We start from the raw sequence: 24,674 nt of genomic DNA, 5'->3' as shown, positions 1-24,674 counted from the left end.
TTCAGGCTTATGCAGAAATCTGACAGAAGATGTATCTTCTTTAATGCTGTGCCCTTGTTCCTATACATTCCAAATAATTTTTGAAGTTTCAGTACATTTCAAAGAATGAGACTTTCTCAAAAGCTGTTTCTGGAAGTATCTTAGTTAAACAAATAATTTGCAAGATTAAATGCCTTAAGCCAGGGGCTCCCAACCAGGGGTGCTTGCCTCCCCACCCTGGGAGTGTGAGACGGTATTCCAGGGGGTGTGAAAACTTGGGCCTTCAAAATTATAGTGTATATGCATAATTCGTTGCCGTTATTTAGAACTTTTGTAAGGGGTGTGAGAATATATCAAAAGGGTTCTAGGGGTGCGGGGTGTAGAAAAGGTTGGGAACCACTGCCTTAAGCAAAAATGCAAATAACTTAAATGTTGTTATAATAATAGGATTGTTGGAAGGTATCACTGTTTAGACATCATATAGAAAGCTAAGCCACAAGAGATGACTTTGAGTATCTTTATTGCAGGAAGGTGAGAAAATGCTCCATGAAAGGCATTATGCTTCTGATGTCCTCCAGTCTAGACTCCAGGAAATAGATGAGCTTTGGGATGAGTTGCTGGAAAACTGTGAGGGAAAGAAAAAAAAAATTCTGGATGCTTACAAGGTAAAGCACAAGAAAGAACTCAAGGCTTTAGTGGTGACTTAGTCATTCTGGAAATTCCCCAAGCTGGTTAACTAATTTTCAGGTTAGCAAAAAGCAAAAAGATTAAAATAATTGCATTGTGTTTATGTGTATGCTTGTGAGTGACTATTGTAGAGACAGAACTGATCAATCCACAAAGGATGCTAGTAGCCACAGTGTTTAAATGTCATTATTTACTTCCCTCTGACTTCAGGCTCTACAATTTCTACATATTGTGGATGAGGCTGATAAATGGTTGGAAGACCTAGACAGTGAGATGAATACACCAGAAAGCAGTGATAATCTACTGATTCTGAACGATCTCCTAAAGAAACAGGAAGAACTGGAAGCCAGCTTTGCTGCCCACAGGGACCATTTCCAAAGTCTGATCAACAGACTGCAAGAACTCCAGCAGGAGAAACATTTTCTGGCAGATGAGATAGAGACAAGAGTGGATCAGGTGGTACACAGGTGCTTGAACGGTTCTGCAGTTTCTCCTTGCTTTTCTCTCCCTTCTAAATATTCTAATTTTCACCTTTAATAATATTATCATTCTTCGGTTAATTAGCCTGGTGTTTCTAATGTTAACAGTCAGTGCATGTTAGGTAATAGAATAGAATAATAACTTTATTGTTGCTTTGAATGTACACTAATTGGCATACATTAAAATGAAATTTCATTGCATACAGCTCTTAAAGGGTCACCACCTCCAATATACACAATATAAATATGACATAAATAAATAAATAGTACAGAATTATGCATATACCCACATGTATTATATCACACAGAGAAAGAACAGTATAGTTCGGGTTATGTATACATGTGCATGGGGAGAAAAACGAACCTTGTGAGTTTACCAGACAGATGGCATAGGGAACAAAGCTATAACAGAATCGGTTAATCCTGCTAGAAATACTTCAAATCCTCCTCCCAGGGGGGAGCAAGAGAAACAGACCATAAAGTGGGTGTGTGGGGTCTCTAACAATGCTTTGAGCTCTAAGCACATAGTGCTTATAAGCAGCATCCTGAATACCAGGGAGTGAGCGTCCTATGATCTTCTCGGCTATCCTTACCATTCTCTGCATGGACTTTCTATCTGAGGCATTGCTGCCACCAAATCAGACAGTGATGCAGTTTGTTAAAATGCTTTCAATCATGCCTCTGTAAAAAGTGGCCAGGATAGAAGGAGAAAGATCATCTGACACAGGAAATGCAGGCGCTGGTTTGCACGCTTCACTAAGGGTGATGTGTGGAGAGACCAATTCACATTCATAATCTTTCTTCCTTAAAAAACAGTCTAACCCACAGCTTCATTTCGAATCTCCAGATATAAAAGTTTTAGGGAGCCACTCCAGGAAAGGCGGCAGCATTTGGAAGCCAACAGATTGCTGTACCAGTTTCTCCAGGATGTCAGTGAAGAGTTGACCTGGATTCACGAGAAACTCCCTCTGGCATCTTCCAGAGACTATGGCCAGTCTATGGCAACTGTTCAGAGTTTACAGGAAAAGCACCAGGTAAAATAGAGTGACAAAGCAGGAAATATTGGAACAGAGAGAAATTCTTGGTCACTGCTTCCATAGCTTTTTAAAATTTATTTTTATTTATTTTAGCTAGCTTGCAACAAGGCCTACAAGCTCACTTTCTGTTCTTCAGAAAGTTGAATGTTTGTCACATTTCCATGTCATAGTGAAGTCAATTAAATGAATACTAACTTTTTCTAGAGCAGTTTTTCTCAATTTCAGCAATTTTAAGGCATGTTGTTGGGGAATTCTGGGTATTGAAGTCCAGATGTCTTAAAGTTGCTGAGGCTGAGAAACAATTTTCTAGAGGAAAAGTAATCTTCTGCAACACAAAGCACCACTGCCACTTATTTTTGTTATTATTCAAGCTATCAAGAAATATGTCTGCACTTCTTATCTGTATACAAACAAATATTACACTCTCTGCATTGCATTAGGGTGTGATAATCTTCTTTACCTTCGCCTGTTGGTATTTTATTTTATTTATTTTTATTTTAATCCCATTTATATCCCGCCCTTCTCCGAAGACTCAGGGCGGCTTACAAGCTTAGCAGTAGCCTTCATTCTATGTATATGCCTGCTTATTAGGGCTTTATTAGGACAGTTCAGCTATTAAAGAGACTCCACCAAAGTGGAGAGTTTTATTTCACTCAGGTGAGTGGACACTTGCTTATGTTGGCAATTTTCCCATAGATGCAAAACTCTGCATGAGTATCTAAATTTGTTAGCAGAATCTAAAAGTGGTATGCTGCAGCTTGACAACCTAAAAACACAGACATATTCATGAACATATGGAGAAAATCCTTACATTTTAAAATACATGTGTATTTTGACTCCCTCTTCTTATCTTGTATTTTCCAGAATTTAGAGAATGAGATTAACAGCCATGATGCCTTGACTAAAGCAGTGATCAGTTCTGGGCAGAAGCTGGTGAAGGAAAAACAGGTTGCTTCCCAAATAATCATGGAACAAGTAAAGGAATTGATAATTTGCTTTGAAAATCTGAAGGATGAAGCTCAGGAAAGAAGATGGAGGCTTGTAGAATCTTATAAAGCCCAGCACTTTTTCAGTGAGGTAAAGTAGTGATGGAAAGCTATTTTCAATTTCTATTTAGATCCATGGAATTATAACTGTTTTGCCAGAAGGACATCACTTCTTTTCCAAACCAGTTCAGCTGAACTGACCAAATTTCTTTATCCTGATGCTGTCCTTCTCTTCTAAACCATTCTCACTTCAACTATGTTATTCCAAGGGGTTCTTGCAATTCAGGAGCATCTTTCCATAGGTTGATGGGTAACTATATAGATAAGCAAAATCAGGGAAGCTATTTGGTATGAGCAGGCCTCTGCTTGCTTGTCTCTGTGTTCAAATATGTGGAGAGTCAGGTATTTTTTATTAATATAGTAAATACATTACTAGCGTCTAAATGGAAATAATAATAATAATAATAATAATAATAATAATAATAATAATAATAATAATAATAATAAAGTTGGAAGGGACCTTGGAGATCAACCCTATACCATTTCAGACAAATGGCTGTCTCTTCTTAAAAACTTCCAGTGTTGGAACATTCACCGCTTCTGGGGAAAGGTTGTTCCACTGGTTAATTGTTCTAACTGTCAGGAAGTTTCTCCTTAGTTCTAGGTTGCTTCTCTCCTTGACTAGTTTCCATCCATTGCTTCTTGTCCTGCTTTCAGGTGCTTTGGAGAATAGCTTGACTCCCTCTTCTTTGTGGCAGCCCCTGAGATATTGGAACACTGCTATCATGTCACCCCTAGTCTTTCTCTTCATTAAACTAGGTATACCCAATTCTAGCAGCCGTTCCCTATATGTTTTAGCCTCCAGTCCCCAATTACCTTTGTTGCTCTTCTCTGTACTCTTTCTAGAGTCTCAACATTTTTTTTACATCATGGTGACTAAAACTGGGTGCAGTATTCTAAGCTAGTTGCCTAGCTTAGTTATTGCCTAGCTTTTATGAAATTAAATGTTAAATGAAATGACAATGAAATGAATGAAAAAAATATAAAGGAAAAGTCTGACCCTTCGAAAGTCAAAGTATTTTACTGTTTTTTCCAGTTTTGTTCCTTTTCCTTATCTGAAGTAGAGTGGTATAGGGCTTTCTTTCCTGCAGTTACCTTTCCTCTTCCATGGAATTTTATGAGGAATCCTGTCAGCATTTAGTCAGCATGTTCCATGTATAAACCTTGCATCATTTCCTGTGTTTATTCTACCTCTCCCTTCTCCAGTTCTGTAATTGACTAAAAATGGAATAGCTGCATAATATCTTTGAACTGCCAATGCTAGGAACTGTTAAACAAGTATCTTTAATCTAATGTTTCTTGGGCTTTGTGGAAAGTTATATACAACTATTGCATAGTTTTTGCATTACATGATCCACATATTTAGTTGAGAGCATGCCTAGTTTGCTTCGTCTCTATTGAATATCATTCTCTTTCAGCAGATTATAACAATCTGTTTCACATGCAAGTCCCATCAGCTCTGCTTTTCTTTCAGCTTTTGGAAGTGGAATCCTGGATGGCAGAAAAAGGATTTCTACTAGAAACTCCAGATTATGGGAGAAATGAAGAATCAACTCAAGCACTGTTACGTAAAATGGAAGCTACAAAGCTTGATCTGGAGGGATTTAAATCCCGAATTGAGAAGCTGAAGGAAACAGGAGACTATTTCTTGAACAGTAATAACCCAGAGAGGTAGGTGTCCGTAAACTATCTAGAGGAGAATCAATTACTAAAACAGTTTCTGTTATTTTCAGGACTTCTTCAGACATTATTTCATAAAGCCCATTCTGTGTGCAAACATTTGTGCTATTTGAAAAGTGTAAATTTGTTTTGCCACAGGCATATGAGTTGTAAAACTCTAAGAACAACCCTGTAATTATTTGATTGAGTTGATAAATTTCAAATGTGAACTTATCAAATAAGGATCTAAAATCTTAACAAGTTTCTTAATGTCACAATAAGGTTTATTGTGTTTTCAAGAAGATCAACAGGAAAAGTTTTCACTGACTTGTACACATAGATACAAATGCAGATCCTCTTACCTATGGAAGCTGTTAGTTGCATCAGATGGGGAGATGGTCAAAAGGCAAGAAAGAAAATAGAGAAGAACAATTTAAGTACGGTATTTTTGAGGGAGAATTCCACCCAGTTGTATTCATTAAACAACTCCCACTTTCCTTCTCCCTCAGTTTCTCTTTTCATTTTTTGTCTCCCAATTGCTAGCATTTCCAATAACAGCTTTATAATCCGTTTTTTAAATCTTCTTTCTTATCGTCAGGTATATTTTGAAAACCTAAAGAATGGGGTTTTCCATTTCCATTATTGTAACTAAGTCTTGCAGATTTTTATTTATCTGTGCCAGTTTATATTTACCTTCTTTTATATTTTGTGTCTTTGGATCAATTTCTTCTAATTCATCTATTGTTTTCTGACTTGTTTGTTCATTCTTTGTAGTCATTTTCTGAGAACTTTCTAGTTGTAAGTTTAGGTTGGAAATTTGCTCATTTATATTGTCAAAATTATTTTTGATCTCCTCATGGTTTCTTCTTGCAACTTCTTTTTGTGAAATTAATGTAGCATAGAATTAATTGTAGCATAGAATGTATTTCCTTCTGGAAAATGGAAAGCTCCTGGTAAACCTGGCTGGGGCTTCAGATGGAAGTATTAAGTATGTTTTCCTATCACTTTTAGCTAGATATAAAGGATCAATTTTATTTTCCCTCTCCAGATATTCTATCAGAAGTGTTGTGATCCCTGAATACTAATCTTGTCTAATACCACCAATATTAATGTCCATAGAACAAAGTCTTATCTGGTTCTTCTGGTCTTTGTATGTAGCCTTTATAATTCACTAGGTTCCAGGACATAAGTCCACCACTGAAAGCAATATTTTGTAATAGTCCTTCTGCTCAAGCATCCAGAAATTGTCAATCAGCCGAGATTTACAATCCAAAATGTTCAAAGTATTCAAAATGTTCAACCACTCTAAAAACAATCCAAAACCCTCCCCCAAACAAACGTAGCCAGTAGTTAAGTTTTTCTTTCTCTCCAAATAGTTCTTAAGATTAAAAGTCAGAGCTCAGTATATGTTTATAATCCAAGAAGGTCAACAGGTTTCAAAGCAATTAAGTTCTCACACTGTAGTAAGTATGCCAAGACATTTTTCTCTGTTGCCATCTGTTCTCTGTTGAGTTAAAAGTCACCAAACAACAAAGAAGCTAGGTTGTTATCTCTTTCTAGGCTTCTTGCTAAGTCTGCCTCTGTCATTGCAGCTGTGGTGCTCTCATCCACCACTAGATGTTATTCAATATCCATTTTCTGACTCTTAAAACAAGGTTGATTTCTTGTATTTCACCTCAGTATTCTTTCAAAGAGAAAATCTTAACAATTTTCTCAGTTCTCAAATTTATCAAAACTAAGCTTTATATTACTTGTAATTCAATGTTAAATATTTCTGTCCCACATAAAATAATTAAAATGCTGCTTCCATTCCTCTGGAAGGGTGGGGCTGCAATCCGCTTCCTTCTCTTGTTCAGAGCTTTTTAGCTTCTTGGGAGCCTTTTCCATGAAATCCAGTTGTAAATAGTAAAGAAAGGATCGATATTCTCACTCAGTTCCAAACACCCTGTTTGATCTGCCGGTCAAGGATTGCCAATGGGTGATCCCCAGGGGGAGGGCATTCTCTGTGGGCACGCCTGCCCTATGGAATCAACTGCCAACGGAACTCCGGACTGCCCCCGACCTTCATTCATTTCACCGGGACCTAAAAACCTGGCTCTTTGAGCTATCTGGTCTGGACTGAGGGGTTTAATGTTTTTAAATTGTGATTTTAATTTTTGCGGCTAGACTTAATTTAATTTAATTTAATTTTATATTGTATTGTTTTTAAATTTTGCCTTGTAAACCACCCTAAGTCCTTTGGGAGTAGGGTGGTATATAAACCAAATAAATAAATAAATAAATAAATAAATAATAATTAGTGATTCTTTCTTCAGTTGTCAGTAGCTAGAGGCTGGCCACAGGAATACAGCCAGTCCTTCCCCTGCCAGTTCGGAGAGCTTTCCTCAGATCAAACGGATTGACCACCATCTCTCCATGATCAACGAGGCACCCCTCTTTCTTCATTGCCTCTCTGGGGTGATTTTAGGGCCTTTTAGGGCCCCCAGCAGGGCGAAATCAGGCGCAGAAAGCAGAGCCCTGCCTTCCTGCATCCGTGTCACTACAACCTCAAACTGGAAGTCCCTCAACTTTTTATATTTCTATAGTAGTATGCCCTAGCCATTTCTGTATCAGCCAGTCAGTCTAATCGGTAAAACCCAAAATCATGATATCATTTTCTTCCACCTCAAGCACAAAGTCCAGAAGTGGTTTCCAACTAGAAACAAAAGTACTTATGTTCTTTTCTTTTATCAGGACAATCAATTTGGCCATCTCTGCTAATTCCATCTACCATACATGATAGGAATCAAGGCATCCTTCCACTTTTGTGCATAGAGCAATCTTGCTGCTGCCACCATATAAAAATCAATGTTCCAAGGTTTTTTTTCAGTTCTCTTTCCATTAGACTCAGAAGGAAAGTTTCTGGTTTAATCTTTTATGTTCACTTTAAGAATTTTCTGCATTAATATATGAATCCTACTCCAATATTTCTTTGCTTATCACATATCCACCATAAATTATAAAAAGTCCCTTCTTTACATTTACATTTCCAACATTCATTTGAAATACCTTTATACATTCTAGATCAGGCATGTCAAACTGCCAGCCTGCAGGCCGGATGCCTCACATTGAAACTACACCCACCCCATTGACAGCTATGGGGGAAAAGTCATGATACATCACGCATCACATGACATCGTGAATTTGACATGCCTGTTCTAGATAACTTATCTGGTGTTAAATACCAGCATAATTCATACAATATTTCTGATACTTACAGACTCAACAAAATGACAGAAACAACCATAACAAAAGAAAAAGCTTTATTATGCATTCAGTCTTCTTGACTGATAATTTCTTTGTTCAGAATCCATGTTATTATTTAAGTCCAATTGTCTTCTGTATGAAAACTCCATGCTCTTCTATAATCTTACCTTTGATAATCAAAACTTGAAATTCTACATATCGGACCTTAGGTAGGAATTACAAATATCCCTTCTGATTTATCCTGAATATGTTAACTTAACTAGTTATTTACTTAAAATATTTATGTCACTGCCCATCTTTAACAAACCCTGGGAAGCTTGCAATCAAAAACCAAAGCAACATAAAAGCCATATTAAAGTTCTAAAAACCAAGCATATTAAAAACAAAAACCTGGTACCAAGTCAAGCTTTCTGTATGCAGTTACCTCATCTTATCCTGAGGCTAGGGAGAAAAGCCAAGATAAAGGTCCTTTTCTCTATGAATAGAATGCCATTAGGGTATTAAAAAAGTGGTCATCCTGCTCAAATTTAAGCATGCCTGGTATTTCATCTGGAATTTATAAAGGCCCTGAATACACTGTACTAATTTTGCAAACAATGGGTTGCTCTGGAATGAAATAATATTCATCCACATCATATATATAAAAGGTTCCCCTGCACATGTGTGCTACTCGTTTCCAACTCTAGGGGCCGGTGCTTATCTCCGTTTCAAAGCCAAAGAGCCAGCGCTTGTCCAAGGATGTCTCCGTGGTCATGTGGCCGGCATGACTAGATGCCAAAGGCGCACAGAACACTGTTACCTTCCCACCGTAGTGATCCCTATTTTTCTACTTGCATTTTTATGTGCTTTCGAACTGCTAGGTTGGCAGAAGCTGGGACGAGTAACAGGCGCTCACTCTGTTACGCGGCACTCGAGATTCGACCTGCCAAACTGCCGACCTTCTGATCTACAAGCTCAGCATCCTAACCCACTGAGCCACCACGTCCCTTTCTATCGTGTGTGTGTGTGTGTGTGTGTGTGTGTGTGTGTATTTTCACATTTCAGACCATTACTAATATTAGAAAGACAGACAATAGGTAATAAATATAAATTTTTAATTTGAGTTAGACAAGAGCTGTATATGAAAATTGCTGGGAACATGGATAGTGATATAAATGAGTGATGTTATTTTCTAAACTCTCTTCTCTATTTCTGTCTGTTTCTGTGTCTATCTCTCTTTATAGTTCAGCTATCCTGCCCAAACTCCAGTCTGTTTTAGAACAATACCTGTCTCTCCAGGATAGAGCAGAGAAACAAATAAAAGCTTTGCAGGAACAATCTCAACTGCATCACTTTGAAAGGGAAACCCAACTGGTGGATGCTTGGCTATTGAGCAAACAGACTATGGCTGAATCAGATAACTATGGTCAGGATTTGGAGAATGTGGAGGTAAAGCAAATGTAGTCCTTGGAATAGTAAAGGTAAAGGTAAAGGTTCCCCCGCACATGCGTGCTAGTCGTTTCCGACTCTAGGGGCCGGTGCTCATCTCCGTTTCATAGCCGAAGAGCCAGCGCTTGTCCTTGGAATACCTCAACTATATTTTATATTCTATAGTTCCTGAGGTTCCGTGATTATTAAAAGTTACATGAGATTGACTAGAGACAGCAGTGGTTCACATATGCTTATTATTATTAGTTGTTAAACATACACTTTAAAAAAAATGCTGAGTGACTTTCCAAGCCCTATTCATAACTTTTTATATTATCTCAAGACTAATATCAAGAAATAGGAGGAAGATTTTGAATAACTCTGACTGCTACTTCTTTGTTGATGCTATAGGTGCTAGAGAAAAAATTTGAAGATTTTATGAAAGAGGTAGAATCCCTAGGCCATAACAAAGTTCTCCTGATAAACAATCTAGCATCTCATCTTAAAACTGTGTGTCACAACCAAATAAGTCACATCCAGAAGAAGACACAGGATATTCATGACAGATGGGAAAGTTTGCAGCAAGCTGTCCAAACAAGAGCAGAGGTAAGCTTCCTGGTATCCAGATAGGCTTCTTAGGACATGAATGAGCAATGTATGGGTTATATGTCACACACCACCCCAGTCCTTTGTTGTAGGTTTTGTTTTTTTTAAAAAAATGGATCACTCAAGATTGGCTGAATGGTTCTGAGCTTCCCTATTATACAATTAAGTAAAAATGTTGAGTTTTTGATAGGCTGTATATATCTTTTCGATCTTCGTATCTACCCAAAACCTCCAAATATGAAAAAGTTTAGTCCTGACTCTCCAATTAACAGATTAATGCTCTAGTCTTTCCAAAACCAAACTTGTTGAAATGTAGCCTCTGATGCCCACAAAATACTCCATTTGCATTAAGGCAGTGTTATCATGATTTTAAAATGTTGATTACTTTATGAGTTACTATATATAATCAAAAATTATGGGCAAGCTGATCCGTGTAAATTGAATCCCCTGAATACAGGAAAACAAGGCGAAAAGTATGGTGTGATTTTACTGTACTTGAACATATAATGCTGTTACGAGTACCATTGATACTGCGCATAGTGCTTGATAGAAGCAAGACTTACCTCTGTGTGATCTTGTACCATTAGAATAAGATTTGTTGACTGGTAATGATTGTGTCAAACAACCACAGCATTTTCCTTAAATAATGAAGCACATGGAACTTAAAATCATCACATATTTAGAACATAATTTATAATACACAAAAGTATGATACTATAGCAGTGTGAGTCAGTATCCCTCACTTGCATCTGCCTTACCTCATGAGCATTTTTAAACTGGTTTGTTAGGGACGAGTCTTACTGAAACATTTTTCCCTTCATCAGAATCTCAGGGCAGCTCATCAAGTTCATCAATATGATCGTGATGTGGATGACCTAAAAGGTTGGATGCAGGAGAAAGAGGCTGTTGTGACCAGAGATGATTATGGTTATGATCTACTTGGAGTTCAGACCCTCCTTAGCCAGCATGAAGGAGTGGAGGTAAGTAGAAACGGTCACTTTGAAAAAACAGACTTCATAGATATAATAAAAAAATCTGACATTTCAATCTTCAGAATTTCCAATAATGGGATTATTGTTCACAGCCTTAAAGCGATTGGCTACTCTCTTACTACTCTCTTACTATAGCAATCTACTCAGGGTTAGTTCAACCATTTATTTTTTATTTATTGTATTTCATATTGCTGCTTGTGAGAGATATTTTACTTTTTAAGAAAACTATAAAATCATTCTAAAATAGAACAAGAGTAAAAGAGTAACGATAGTAAACAATATAATAAAAATGAAGTAAAACAGAGTGTAAATGTATATTAAAATCAAAATATCAGAGAGTTAGGACTACTCTTTTCTGCTAAATCAATGCACTTTCTTCAAGTCCCTGAGTGGGCAGATTGCTTTGCCCTGACCGATTCTCTCTTTCATCCTAAAAAGTTTATTTTGGGACAAGTTAAAGAAATCGATTGATAGATTTCCTGTGGCAGGAAAATTATCTATCATTTGCTTTCCTAATGTAAGTAGGGGAATAGGTAAGTATTGACCAAGCTTACAATAGAACTTTTACATTACCCAGATGCCCCTTCCTCTCTATTAGGCTATCCATGGGTGCCATCTCACATGGGTTCTTTCACTGTTCTCTCTCTCTTTTTCTGACTTCCTCTTTTGCTCAGATTGTTTCCTTCTTCACATTGTTTGAAATTATATTAATGACAGGGAAGGAAAGGTGATTCAGATCCATCTCACTCTTATCTAATAAAAAGACATGAAGCCCTATGGGAAAGAAGCAAAAAATGTGCCTTGAATATTCCAAGCTAGTTAGTTTTCCTTTGTGTATTTCAGAGGGAACTAGCGGCCATCGCAAAAGAGTTGGAAAGAGTTAGAGGAGAGGCCTGGCGCCTGGGCTGCCTCTACCCCCTGCCCAGGGAGAACATGATGAACAGACTTTCTGAGGTTGATGAGTGCTGGGAAAAACTAGACAAGAAGTGTGTAGAAAGAAAGCTGAAATTGCAGCAGGCTGAACAAGTCCAAATCTACTTCAATGACTGCAGAGAGTTGACGTATGTATGAATTAGCCTAATAGAGTTTCCTTTCATAATATTAAAGGCGGGGGGAAAGGTGCAGATGAAATCTTGATACAGAGAATTTTAAAAACATTTGGATACATGTATACCAGTTCTATACTTATATCTATATTCAATGCTTTTGAATATAAGACAATGGAAACTGTATTTAACATTTTGAGATATATATGAAATATTTACTTGCTATGTGCCCAATGTATCTCCTATGATAATAATCCCACTTTTTATTCTCTGGAATTTTGGCAGAGCCTGGGCAAGAAAGATGCATTCCCTGATTGTTTCAGAGGAGGTAGCAAATGATCTTCTGGGAGCTGAATTGCTTATTAAACGCCACAAGGAATACAAGCTTGACATAGACAAACAGTGGTTGAAATATGAAGATTTGGAGCAAATTGGAAATAATCTGGTGAAGGAAGGGCATTTTATGTGCATGGAGGTAAGCTACTGATTAAAGAAAGCAATACATTGAAATAGCAAGTATAGCTATACACATAACATGGTTAATCTGTTTGCTTCTTATTATTTTATATTTCTGCATTTTCACCATTGTTGTGAGATACCTAGAACTACAAAAGAATGTACTTTAAATGAATTGAATCAATGGATTCATTTACTGGCATTAAAGCAGTTGACTGAGTGAACTATGAACTGCCTTCCTGCAACCAAATTGTGTTTGCATCAGTAAATAGGATAGCATAAAATATTATTACTACCTACACAAGGGGAGGGCCATAGGAAAAGGAGCTAAGACAAGACCAAACTCGTGATCAAATCTAGGATTCTTCTTTTATCAAGAAGAGTTTGCATGTTTGGTTTCTACACTTAATTTACAAACATGCCAACCTTCCCAGCTGGGTTCAGAAAGTAACTGTGACCTAAGAGCAAGAAAAAATTAGGAGCAGGACATCAAGATTTTTGCTAACCCAGATGAAACTAATGGAGTAGGATAGTAGTCAGTGAGATATCAAAGCTCCTTTTAGAATGTGCTAGGCAAGAATAAGCATTAGCGTGTATGTTAATGGCAACATATCTTTTTGAAAAAATAACTTTTCAATCCCTTTTACTCTGGGTTTGTTTCCTGAGCAGATTCTAAACATTTACATTTACTAAAAAGTTTGTGGTTGCCTCACTTTCTGAAGCTGGTATTCTCTCATTTTCTTATAGGGTTTGTCAGGAGAGAGACTATCTATTCTTTCAAATAGACTTCAAAATATTTGGGCCTTGCTTCTATAACTTTTTTTACAGTGCAATCTGTAAAATTCCCAGTTCATTTAAATTGGAAAATTATGGGAAACAGTTCAACAAATTAGAATATTAAGCAATTGTTATAATTGGGTTTAACTTATACTACAGTGTATATGTCATGGTTCCGACTAATGAGACAGATTGAAGAACATTGCATGATTGTTTATTCTAAAAAGTCTATAATAATGAGAATGAAGCATCGGCACTCATGAAAGGATGCCAGAATCTGAATTCTCCTCCCCTTAACACATCATATCATACAGAATTCCCTCCCTTAATTACATGTCATAAATCACATTCACCAATTAGTTTAACACACGAAGTTTCACTTCCCTTCTGAAGCGCGCTATCCCTTATCTTCTCAAAACATCCGGGTTGAATTCCTCCCGCGCTTTAGTGATTCAAAGACAATCAGTTAAAGCAAAAGGCTGCCTCTTATATTGTCAGTGCAAAAACATGTCAATGTTTGCAGCATTGACAGTATCTTAGTTCTATACATCATGAGCAATGATTCTTGCAGATATGCATGCATGATTTTCTTTTCCTACAAGGAAAATTAATTTAAATGGTAAAGCCAGCCTTCCCTAATCTGACATTGTTCAAATCTGTTGAGAGTGCAATTCCAAAAATATTACCTGGAAATTGTAGTTCCAATACATCAAAAGGATGCCAAGTTGTGAAATGCTGAGGTGGTTAATTTAACTTGTTTCACTTCTTTAAAAATTACTCTGAATCTTGCTTCTAAATTGACTTCAACAAACATCCCCTAATTATTGCACTTGCATTTGTGATATGGATATAAAAATGATTCAGGAAATTCCAGTTTAATTTTATTTTCAACTGCAAGAGTCACTGTAAGCTTTCAGTTTTAATATACTGCAATCGAAGAAAAACAGGAATGGACCCTTCCTACAGAGGAAGAACAGCAACCAACTCTTTCTATCTTAAAAGCGATTATCCAAATTCTTATAACAACTGAAGATGAAAAATTAAGAAATGGCAGGAAAAAAACCCTCTTTTCAGAGTGTTTGAGAGGATTAAAATAAGGATGACATAAGGCAGCTAGCTAAAGTTTCAAAATAAATTAGTTGATCTTGTGATGTAAAAAAAAGCACAAACAGGGTAGAGAGAGAATAAGATGGTAATTTGATATGAGACAACCCAGTCAGACTCAAGGTCTCCAGATCTAAACACAAAATGTGATCCTTCAGAGTGTATTAAAAAGAAGGAAGAAGAGAACAGTATTTGTTTAAAAGTTCCCTATGGTCATATCTTAATAACTTCATAATGACTTTTATAACAATACTTAGCTGTGTATGAATTATAAAAATGAGCCAGGGGGTAAAAATTGTTTAAAAATCTTATTACTAAATATGAATTTTTCTGGGCATTTTTGGGAAACCATTCTATTTGCATTTCTCAGGATAAAAAAATTAATAGTTATTGTAACCTCCAAAACAAATTGGTCAAGTCCTCAAAATATTCAGCTTGCTTCAGTATCTTGGATCTGTAGGACTTCCAGACAAAGATTATATTGTACAATTGATCTGCCTCATTTTTGGAATTGAAAGCCAAACCGTATGTTCACACTTCTTTGTCCATCTTCTTTCTTTCTGCCATGGCAGAAAAAGTAAAAGCAGCTGCATTTTGCATCAGCTGAAACTTCCAGTTATTCTTCAGGAACAACTTCATGTAGGGCATGGTATACTAACCCACAGGTCTGCAACCCGCGGCTCCAGAGCCGCATGCGGCTCTTTCAACCATCTCCTGCGGCTCCCAGTCCTCTGCCATGTGCAGTCCAAAAAAAAAATGTTCAACCAATCAATTCAAATATGCAGGGTAGGTGCATATCTCACCTTGGCTCCACTCTTCAGTCAAACTCTGTTCTGCGCATGCGCACATGTACACACATGCGCACACATTTTTTGCGGCTCCCAGTTTTTCCTTTTGTGAGGGAACCGGTTCTGAGTGGCTCTTTCATTGTTTCAGGTTGCTGACCCCTGTACTAACCCATTCTACAGGTAAACAGGGCATGAAAAACTTTCTTTGTAGTTCAGGAAAATGTGCAACTGGTGTACAACTCAAAGTTATGCAAAGGTCCTCCTATCCATGACTGCCACCTGCTCCTCAAGCAGGAATCATAAGTCTAGAAGGACACCCAAATTGCACACAGAGTTTGTCTGGGCCAGATCGTGAAGATCTTATCCAGAAGGCCCCAAAACCAGAGCTACTCAGTTTTGTCAGGGTTCAACTGAAACCTGTTGTTCTCCTATCCATATGTTACTAAATTTATTTGTTGTTATTCTCTCAGTTTCTTAAAAGATGTGATTAAAGGCTATGGCTAACTATGCTGTTTGTTGCTTATTGGTTGCTGGCATTTAGTGGCTATTGTACATCACTTTGAAATTCTTTTTAGAGGTAAACCTTATTTCAGCGGGGGAAAAGACCATTTCATAATTTAGGATTGAATTCCCCGAAACAAAACAGCTCAAATGGTTTCCTGGGAAGATTCCACAAATTCAGCTTATGTAATAAATGAGAAATGAAATGATCAATTTTTGTTCCCCTCCTTCAATTTAAATTTGGGAATTTGTTTCTCTAGATCAAAGAGAAACTCTATGAATTATTGGAGCTAATGCAAAAAGTGAGGGAAATCTGGGACATGAAGAAGGATTTGTATGAGGAAAACTGGGAGATTCAGCTATTAAAAAGGGAGCTGGACTTTGCTGAAACCTGGTTGACAGCTAAGGAGAGTTTTCTTTCAGATTCAAATTATGGGGTAAGTAAGCATAATATAGTGCAAAATGCCAAAGTCAAACCTAGTTCAAAACAACTGTATCACTTCTGAAACATTTTGATTACCTACTTTTATTTTTTAGCTTTTCCCCAGAGCACTGGGAAATTTCTTTTGAATTTCTCTTGTTGCTAGAAATAAAGAAGGATGCTATGACTGGTTTCTATTAAACTTCTTTCCATCACTTTGTATTTTTCCCAGCTGCATTCTGCCAAAGGGTAGAGGAATTTGTGTCTGATTTATAGCCTGCCTTTCCTTCAGGAATGCCAGTAAGCTCCCTTCATTTTGTCCTCAACAACTCTGTAAGATTAGTGCTGAGGCAGAATGAACAGCTCAAATCCATCCAATGAGTCTTCTTGAAAGCAGACCCATGAGACACAGGCTTATGGCTTAATTGTATAATACTGAAAGAATTCCTTCCCCAACCCCAGTGACAGCAAAACTGACTTTCTAGGTATGTAGCAATGTTGCCATCATGATAGAGAAAAATTCCCACTAATATCAATGCCAGCTGGGTGGGAATTTCTAGTGAAATTGCTGCAATCACTGCATGCTGCTGAGCCAATAACTATTGCTAGCCCACCCTTCCCCTAAACAAAATTCCTTAAAAATTGAATGTTCTTGTCATATATAGCAAGTAAAGGCACAAATCTTGTTGCCTTCCAACACTCATATTCAAAATATAACCTTGTTAATGAAGAAATGGAAGAAGTCATCTGTGCTTCATTACCTGGAAAGCTTCATAGCCATTCCTCACAACCAACTTGGATGTTTCTCTCTCCTTACTCTGTTCTTTTCTCTTTTTTTCTCTCCAATGGCCTTTCTGTATTAAATAATTGTATTTATTGACTTTGTTCCCTAGAATTCTGTCTCTGATGTTAAACATCTGTTGAAGAAGCATCAAGATTTTGAAAAAATGCTAGAAGCCCAAGAAGAGAAGTTTGCACAGTTGAATAGAAAGACAAAGGTACTGTGTTAAACCCAAGGAAGACATGTGGGGGACAGACCGTATATAAATACATTTCATCATCTTTCCCAAACCCATATGGTTTTTTACTTGAGCTTAATAATAAGGTGGCAATTCATGCAAACCTGTTTTTTATATTATGCTTGGCCTTCTTATGGTTATGTATGGATTACTAAGTGCAACAATAGCCCAATAGTTTTTTTTAAATAAAGAAAAGAGCAGCCTTCTAACCACAGAGATTTAAAATACAGGAAGGTTGGAAGACCATCTTTAGTTGCTGTTTTTTTCCCTCAGTTGTCTTGCACATGTGCACTTTGCTCTTCATAGAGCAGTAAGAAAATAACAGAGCACTACATTATCCACCCTTCTCATTTCCAGTGGATATCTATAAGGAGATAACTGTGTAAGTAGACTTTCAGGATCTGAAGACTTTTCTTTGCAGATTATGGCTGACATGCAGCTATCAGAGGCAGAGCCAGAAGTGCTACTTTTGATGGATATATGAAGAGAACTATTGTACCATAGAGGTGATCTTGCTGGTGGGGGGGCAGGGGGGGACAGTTTAAGACAATGGCAGTTAAGGAATGGATTGACCTTGTCTCACTCTGATCTTTTCTTCCCTTAAGTCCCAATTTTCAAAATTCTTACTGATCTTTTCTCCTTCTGTGAAATAGCTACCATGGAAGATCATCTGCAAAAGCACCAAAATCTCTTTGTCAATTTTCCAAAAGTTTTCTTCCTCTGCAAAAGATGGATGTTTTTCTATATCATTCTGAGAATGCTTACATTTCTTTGGGTTTGTTTTTAAATTGCTTTTTTCCCCAAAGTAGTAGAGTACTCTAGTGTGGTTAACCTTATTCTCCCTGTAGCCTCCATGACTTCTACTTCTCAATATTTAGCCAGTAGTATGTAGTCTGTTAGGAATGAGTATTTGACAAAAGAGGCAAATGAGACTGTTTTTCTGCCTACATTGCTATATATAATTGAAATCAGGAAAATTATAAAAATAAGCTCAGTGCAATGGCAAAGGATTACTTAAGGGATGAGCATGAAATTACATTGCTAATACAGAAAGAATGAATGAAGATCAAATTGCAAAATAAATAACTGAGAAAAGAGCAAGGGGAAGGGGAAGACTGAGAATGTCATGTTTGGGGAAAAAAGATGAGACAAATGAGTTAGAGACAAATGAGTAAAAATAAAAGACAACACATGATTCACTGCCTGGTTGTAGTGGAAGCAAGGTTGGTTTGCAAGGACCCAAAGATAGTAAACAGGGTTCATATAAACAGTTGTTTAATTAGATTTCCTTTTCTCTTATTTCATATCTTTAATTTCTTTTACCCACTATTCTTGACTCTTTGTTTCATTTTGCGTAAGTCAATCTGAAAGTGTCAGTGAAAATTGCCAGTGACTATTGGTTTACATTACAGCCAAAGAAATGGCAATAGAGACAAAATAGTGGTGGTAGTATAGAAGTAGTAGAAGTAGTAGTAGTAGTAGTAGTAGTAGTAGTAGTAGTAGTGAGAATAAATAGTGAATCAATGGAGCTGCTACGAAATTGCATGTTTTCTTTCAAAATGGGAAGGAGGACAGGAATGAAAATTCAGCAACCGGACTCCATTGTGGATTTCCCAGTGGTATAGAAACTATGTGAGACATTTGTAACAAACTTTTTAAAAAATATTTTTATTATTTTTCCAATATTACAATTAACATATTTGAAAAGCAACATGGCAGCTGAGCGCAACAATTCCATCACATTTAAGTGTCATCAATACAAATCTCAAAACATTACAACAACCAATTCCCTCTCCTTCCCCCTTTGTTTACACTGTCTCATATTCAAGCCAACACAGCTCCAATTCTATCGATCATACAGCAAACAGCTTTCTAATATTCATCAATAATCTTTAATTCATGTGTATCTTAATTAATTTAACATTTCATCTTTTAGACAATCAATGACCTAATAGTTTTTGTTAATTTTGGTTTTCCATTAAGTATTTTAAAATTAATGTTTATTCTTCATCATTTCCAAGTTCCAAATGACTCCAATTTCTATTACAATTCCCCCACAATTTGTAGTTCTGAATACACTTATCTATACAGACTTCTCGCCATCTAATCAACCCATTAATAATACAGATGATATTCTTATTTTCTAGTACATCTCAGGATTCTTAAAATCTCCAATTTAATAGCCAAGATTATTTTTCCACACTTATTTCATCGCAATATCTTATATTCAAATCTTAATTGTTTTTAATATTCAGACATTTAACCCCTCAGTAACCTAATAAGCCTTTCCCAGTTTTAATTTTCCCTTGTTATTTAAATTTAACATTTAATATTTATTTTTTTTCCAGATTTTTAATTGTCCACAATTCCTTTATCTCCATTCCTCACAAAATCTAATATTTAAGATATACAACTAATATATAGGTTCTTATCATCTACCTTGACAAATTAATAAAACAATATAAAATTCTTATTTTAATATTTATACTTCTGAGTTTTACATAATCAAACTTTTCTTTATCTCACACCATTACAATGTTCTATGTTCAGAGTACATGTTTTATCTACTTGTATATATTTTATTTTAGATCTCATGTGTAAATCAAAACCCTATTGCTTTTCAGTCTTATTCTGGCTTTTTTTCTTTGCCAAATCATCTTCCGTGTCTTTGCTTTTAAGTCATCAAGCAGATCTCCTTGTATTGTTCTATCTATTGTTTGGCATTGATAGGACCATCCACTTGCCATTTTTTTAAGAAGACTAGCCGATCTAGCAGGCCGTTTCCTAGGTTTTTCCCTCTGGACATGGTTGTCTCAAAGTATTTATCTTCTCTTTCATCTGTTTTTATTTTGAATCTTCAAATTCCTTCTGATTTATAAGAAAAGTCCTTTCCTTTTTCTCTATTATCAATTTCTTTTCTGTATCTTCCATTATCTGTATTTGTTGAATAGTTGAATCTTTAGTCGTAGCATTTAATTGTTCCACTTTTTCTGTAGAATTCTGTATGGATGATTCTTTAGTTGAAATCATAGTTTGAGTTTGGATGTCCATACTGCTTTCTTGTTTCTTCCTGCCATTTCTTAATTCATCTTTAGTTGTGGTAAGAATTTTCGATAATCGCTTTTAAGATAGAAAGAGTTGGTTGCTGTTCTTCCTCTGTAGGAAGGGTCCATTCCTGTTTTTCTTCCATTGCAGTATATTAAAACTGAAAGCTTACAGTCAGAAAGTCCACTAAGTGAAAAAACAGAGCTGATTTTCTTCCAGCTGGTGTTTCAGGGTTGAATATATCTTATCTCTTTTCTAAGATGTCAACAAGTCCCTCTTAGACAATAACAAGTTAGAATCTCGAATTCAGCCAGCAGATGTCACCCCAGTGCTCTTTTGATCTTTTTGGGTTTTTTCTTCTCTTTTAAAGGAAAAAAACCCAAATCTTCAGTAAAAATAGGCATAAAAATCAGAGAACAATAAAGAATAGAAAGTTAAAAATCTTATAATCCACCAATGTTAGGAAACAAAATTCCAGTTAGAATCCTGGTATTTTTTTCAATGTTCTAAAACTCCCCACGGGATAAATTGATCGCCACTGTTTCTGGAGGGTGGGTTAAAATCCCCCTTCCCTTACCACAGGGGGGAAAATACTTTAGCAGCTTATGCAGGTAAATAAGTGATTAGGATACAAGAGGGTTAGATCTCACCCAGTCTCTTCTATGCTGCTTTACAAGTGCCAGATGGTAGCTGTGACTTCAGCTGTCTGCAGCCTTGTGGCGGACCATATCTCTATGGTTGGCCTTTCGTCCACCGGTTTGGAGGGATTTGCTGGCTCTAGGAGGAGAGTTGCCACTCTCCCGAAATCCAGCAATAGCCCCTCCTTGCTGGTCGCCTCTACGGGGCGACCTTTGACCCTTTTCAGGGTCCCTCAGCGATCCAAAACTTGACAGGGGAGATGGAGTTCATCTCCCAGGCATCCATGGTGGCCGCACGGCAAACTGGAAGCCAGCGAGACATTTGTAAAAAAAAAACTTACATACAGGGATGAACTCTTCCATATTCATATGCATATGTGTTCAAGGGATGAATAACTCTATGTGCAGAACTTTAAATATCATTTGATCAAGTGGCAGGAAGCTTGCAAATTTCATGTACTAATGATAGAGTTTCAGTAGAAAGCAGGAGCAGTCTTTCCTGTGTCCTTCCACTTATTCCAAATGATTTCTTTCAGAGAGAATTGAAGCTACTGAGACAAATGACGATAGAAGAAAATGAGCAAATGACAAAATTGATCAAAGTCCCCTCACTAAGAAGGCGACATTCAGATAGAAGAACCACAATGCTTGAGCCAAAGAAAACTCAACAATTACCACTTAGGTCCTCAATATCCAACTTAAGAAAACCCCTCAGTGTCTCTCCTACCCAAAACTCCAAAGAGAGTTTGCCCCAAATCAGTTCTGAAGAAGACCTGATCTTGATAAATGATTCTCCTGAACCAAGAGTGCTTGGCTTAGAAAATCCCATGCCAGAAATGGACAATTCATTATGTGCTTCATTGACCTCAGACGTGAATATCCAGCAATCTGATGTTGAGTTTTTGGAGTCACACACTAGTGATTTTAATCCGTCAGATGTGAAAAACAGTTGCGAAACTTCTAGCTCTGAGTTAGAAAGTATTGAAACGAAAACTCTGGATGGTCAAGGATCCCCTGATGATTGCCAAAGTTTTCTGCACTCAGAATTAGCACCAGAAGGATCAGAAACTGCTTCCCAAGTAAGTTATTCCCTTTTGTGTTACCCTTTTGTTGACTGAACATTGACTTCATTACTTAATATTTATATAAAATAATCATGCTGATTCAAAAGAAACATTCCATAATCAGGTGATGCCTTTCTTCAGAACAGCCAAACGTACTGCCAATCGTGAGCAATCTTTTGCAATCTCATATTTCATTTTTATGGGTCATTGTCCTCCAAGATTGTATCACCAAACTTCAGCTGCAGTCTACTAATGAAACAGAGTTTCCTGCCAATTTTCAGCAGAAAAACTCTAAAAAAAAACCAGGTACCATACATGGATATCTGCGTATCCCTACCCACCCTGAAATTGAAGGGAAAAAATCCCAAGGCAAAAATTCTGATCTTAACTCCTTAGTTATGTAATTTGGTACCATGTATAGCCTTCAGCCATCAAAAATTGGTTAAGGCATAATGAAAATGTTAGTCATTGCCATAAAAATGTTGCTTCATATTAAGAGAAGAGAAAGAGACTTAACCTGAAATAAACTACTTAACTTTCCACAAGGTAACATCATTCTAGAATTCCTAGTAGGCATTCTTAGAACTGCAAGTTTTAAGTTCATCTAGGACTGCACAGATAATGATTGATCTCTCAATATTCAAAACCCAGTATTTATTTATATTTGGTTCAAATCTTAGACAAAATAGTTTACTTTTATTCTTTGCGTTTTCCAGGAAAGAGGAATCATGGGCCATTACCAGTCATAGGTTCCCATCCACTCACAAAATAGATTGTTTCTTTGTCCTTTTGTGCTTGGTACCATTTTTTTTGTGGCTGCATGAGATTTTCTCACATAAGGAGAACTTTCTTGGCATCACTGATTAATACTGCAAAAGTAGCTTCATTGGCTCTGACTGGCCTAAGGCAGTCTGTGCACCTATTGTCAGTACATCTGATTTGCCCTACTATCCATCTACCAGTTTAATGATAAAATATCAGGACAGAATGAAAAGTCATGCCAAGAAGAAGACAAACATGATAGATCAGATGCATTCAATTTACTGTATTTTACTTTGTAGTGGTCGTGGGGAATTCATTTTTCAGTGGGAAATGGAAACTAATAACCTGGGATGTACTGGTTGCAAAATGGCTAGTTGTCTGAAATTGCTCATAGTAATTTTATATTTGCTGAATATTAAAGAAAATTGCTACCCCAAGAATAAATTAGACATTTTCCAAATTGCATATAAAACAGTAATCCTCAAAGATCCATCAGAAACATTCTAAAATCCTCATTCTTAAGCAACGTTGTTTATTAGGATCAATCATATCGATACAAAAGTGTGCACAGAGACATGTATATAGCATCTAGGTGCAACTTCTCAAACTAAAAACATCTTTTTTTTCAGAAGAGATGTAGCTCCTTTAAGGAATTATAGATGTTGCTTGAGGCTCCGAAAGTTTTTTTTTGCATTCAAATCCAATGCTGAACAGCATATTTATACACATGTGCAAGCATGCAGCAGAGAGACAAAGATACGCATATATGCACAAACTCTAAAGATCAGAATGAATGAGACCAAAATCAACTTGTCATTACAGCGTGTGATAGCAAAAGACAACAACTGTCATCTACTTTTCATAACATAAAGCACACTTCTTCTTTAAACATACAGTTTCTAATGCTACAAATCTGCCATTTCTCTTTCTTCTGATTTATGGCATCTTCTAACATCACCCAAACATCAGTAAGGCAAAATATAACCTATCACAATTAGTCTGACTTTAGCAAAAGAATAGTTAGATTAGTTGGATGATCCAATGAAACTTTATAAAGCATTAGTTAGAGTAGTGGCGCAGTCAGAGGCCTCTAGTAAGTCAGATTGCTTTAGTAATTCAGTCTTCATGATTCAAATACATAAAGATTAATATTTCCAAGACTGGAGACATAATTATCTACTGATTTTGTAATCCATAAATAAAATTATTTCTTAGTTCCATCTCCTCCCAACTGTAGATTGTGTGCATGGCATTTTTTTTTCTAACATGTTATTGTAGAAATTTATGAATGAATTATTGTATTCAAGCTTTCATCATAACATATTAAATTACTTGCAAGGTTCTTATGCATTTCAGATTTCTGCAGATCAATACATTATGGCAGGTTTTCTAGAAAAGAGAGACCAGGTCCTTTCAAGAAGGAAACAGGTAAATGTAAGCAGAATACCTGCATGATATGGATGAAAAGTTAAGATGGGATGTTCATGCCCTTAATATGGCTAACAAATTGATATGTTGTAAAGATAAATGTATGGCTCCATTTATTCAGTAGATAGAACACCCAACTGCACTTGCCACTTATGCGCAGATATCTGCTTATGCTTATAGTTTTTTGACTTTGTAAACTTTGTACAGACAAGTATAATGAAACATGGGGCTCATTAATGCAAAAAAAGATGGTTGCATAAATATTTTCAAAATCTATATCATTTTTTTCCTTTGTTATATTTCTTTCCCTTTTTTGTGAAAGCACTTTTATGTGTTTTATGGGCTTTTTTTGCTTCTCTTTGACCATGTATCTCTATCACTCTTATCTTCATGTTTTGTCATTTTTTTTCTCTTTCTTTTGGTTATTAACTTAAAAGCCAATGAAATATGATAAAAAAGAAAGTTAAGGTGGGACACAATTAGCCAG

General features: G+C 36.5%; 1 protein-coding gene across 1 annotated transcript in view; it reads left to right on the top strand.

Moving 5' to 3' along the window:
• Positions 1 to 24,674, top strand: part of SPTBN5 (spectrin beta, non-erythrocytic 5) — a gene marked incomplete at both ends in the record, with an annotated part of 118,472 nt that overhangs the window by 90,510 nt on the left and 3,288 nt on the right. Inside the window, 13 exons of the mRNA XM_083355348.1 lie at positions 507 to 644; positions 877 to 1,133; positions 1,993 to 2,179; positions 3,047 to 3,259; positions 4,703 to 4,899; positions 9,357 to 9,561; positions 9,952 to 10,146; positions 10,971 to 11,126; positions 11,982 to 12,199; positions 12,470 to 12,659; positions 16,071 to 16,247; positions 17,125 to 17,229; positions 21,470 to 22,012. Of these exons, the coding sequence (XP_083211474.1) occupies positions 507 to 644; positions 877 to 1,133; positions 1,993 to 2,179; positions 3,047 to 3,259; positions 4,703 to 4,899; positions 9,357 to 9,561; positions 9,952 to 10,146; positions 10,971 to 11,126; positions 11,982 to 12,199; positions 12,470 to 12,659; positions 16,071 to 16,247; positions 17,125 to 17,229; positions 21,470 to 22,012 (2,781 nt within the window). The remainder of the gene's footprint in view (positions 1 to 506; positions 645 to 876; positions 1,134 to 1,992; positions 2,180 to 3,046; positions 3,260 to 4,702; positions 4,900 to 9,356; positions 9,562 to 9,951; positions 10,147 to 10,970; positions 11,127 to 11,981; positions 12,200 to 12,469; positions 12,660 to 16,070; positions 16,248 to 17,124; positions 17,230 to 21,469; positions 22,013 to 24,674) is intronic.

The sequence above is a fragment of the Vipera ursinii genome, assembly GCF_947247035.1.
Source record: "Vipera ursinii genome assembly, chromosome: 1".
NCBI classification, from domain to species: domain Eukaryota; kingdom Metazoa; phylum Chordata; class Lepidosauria; order Squamata; family Viperidae; genus Vipera; species Vipera ursinii.
Note: the sequence above shows the minus strand (reverse complement) of the source record. Positions and strands in the feature narration are given on the sequence as shown.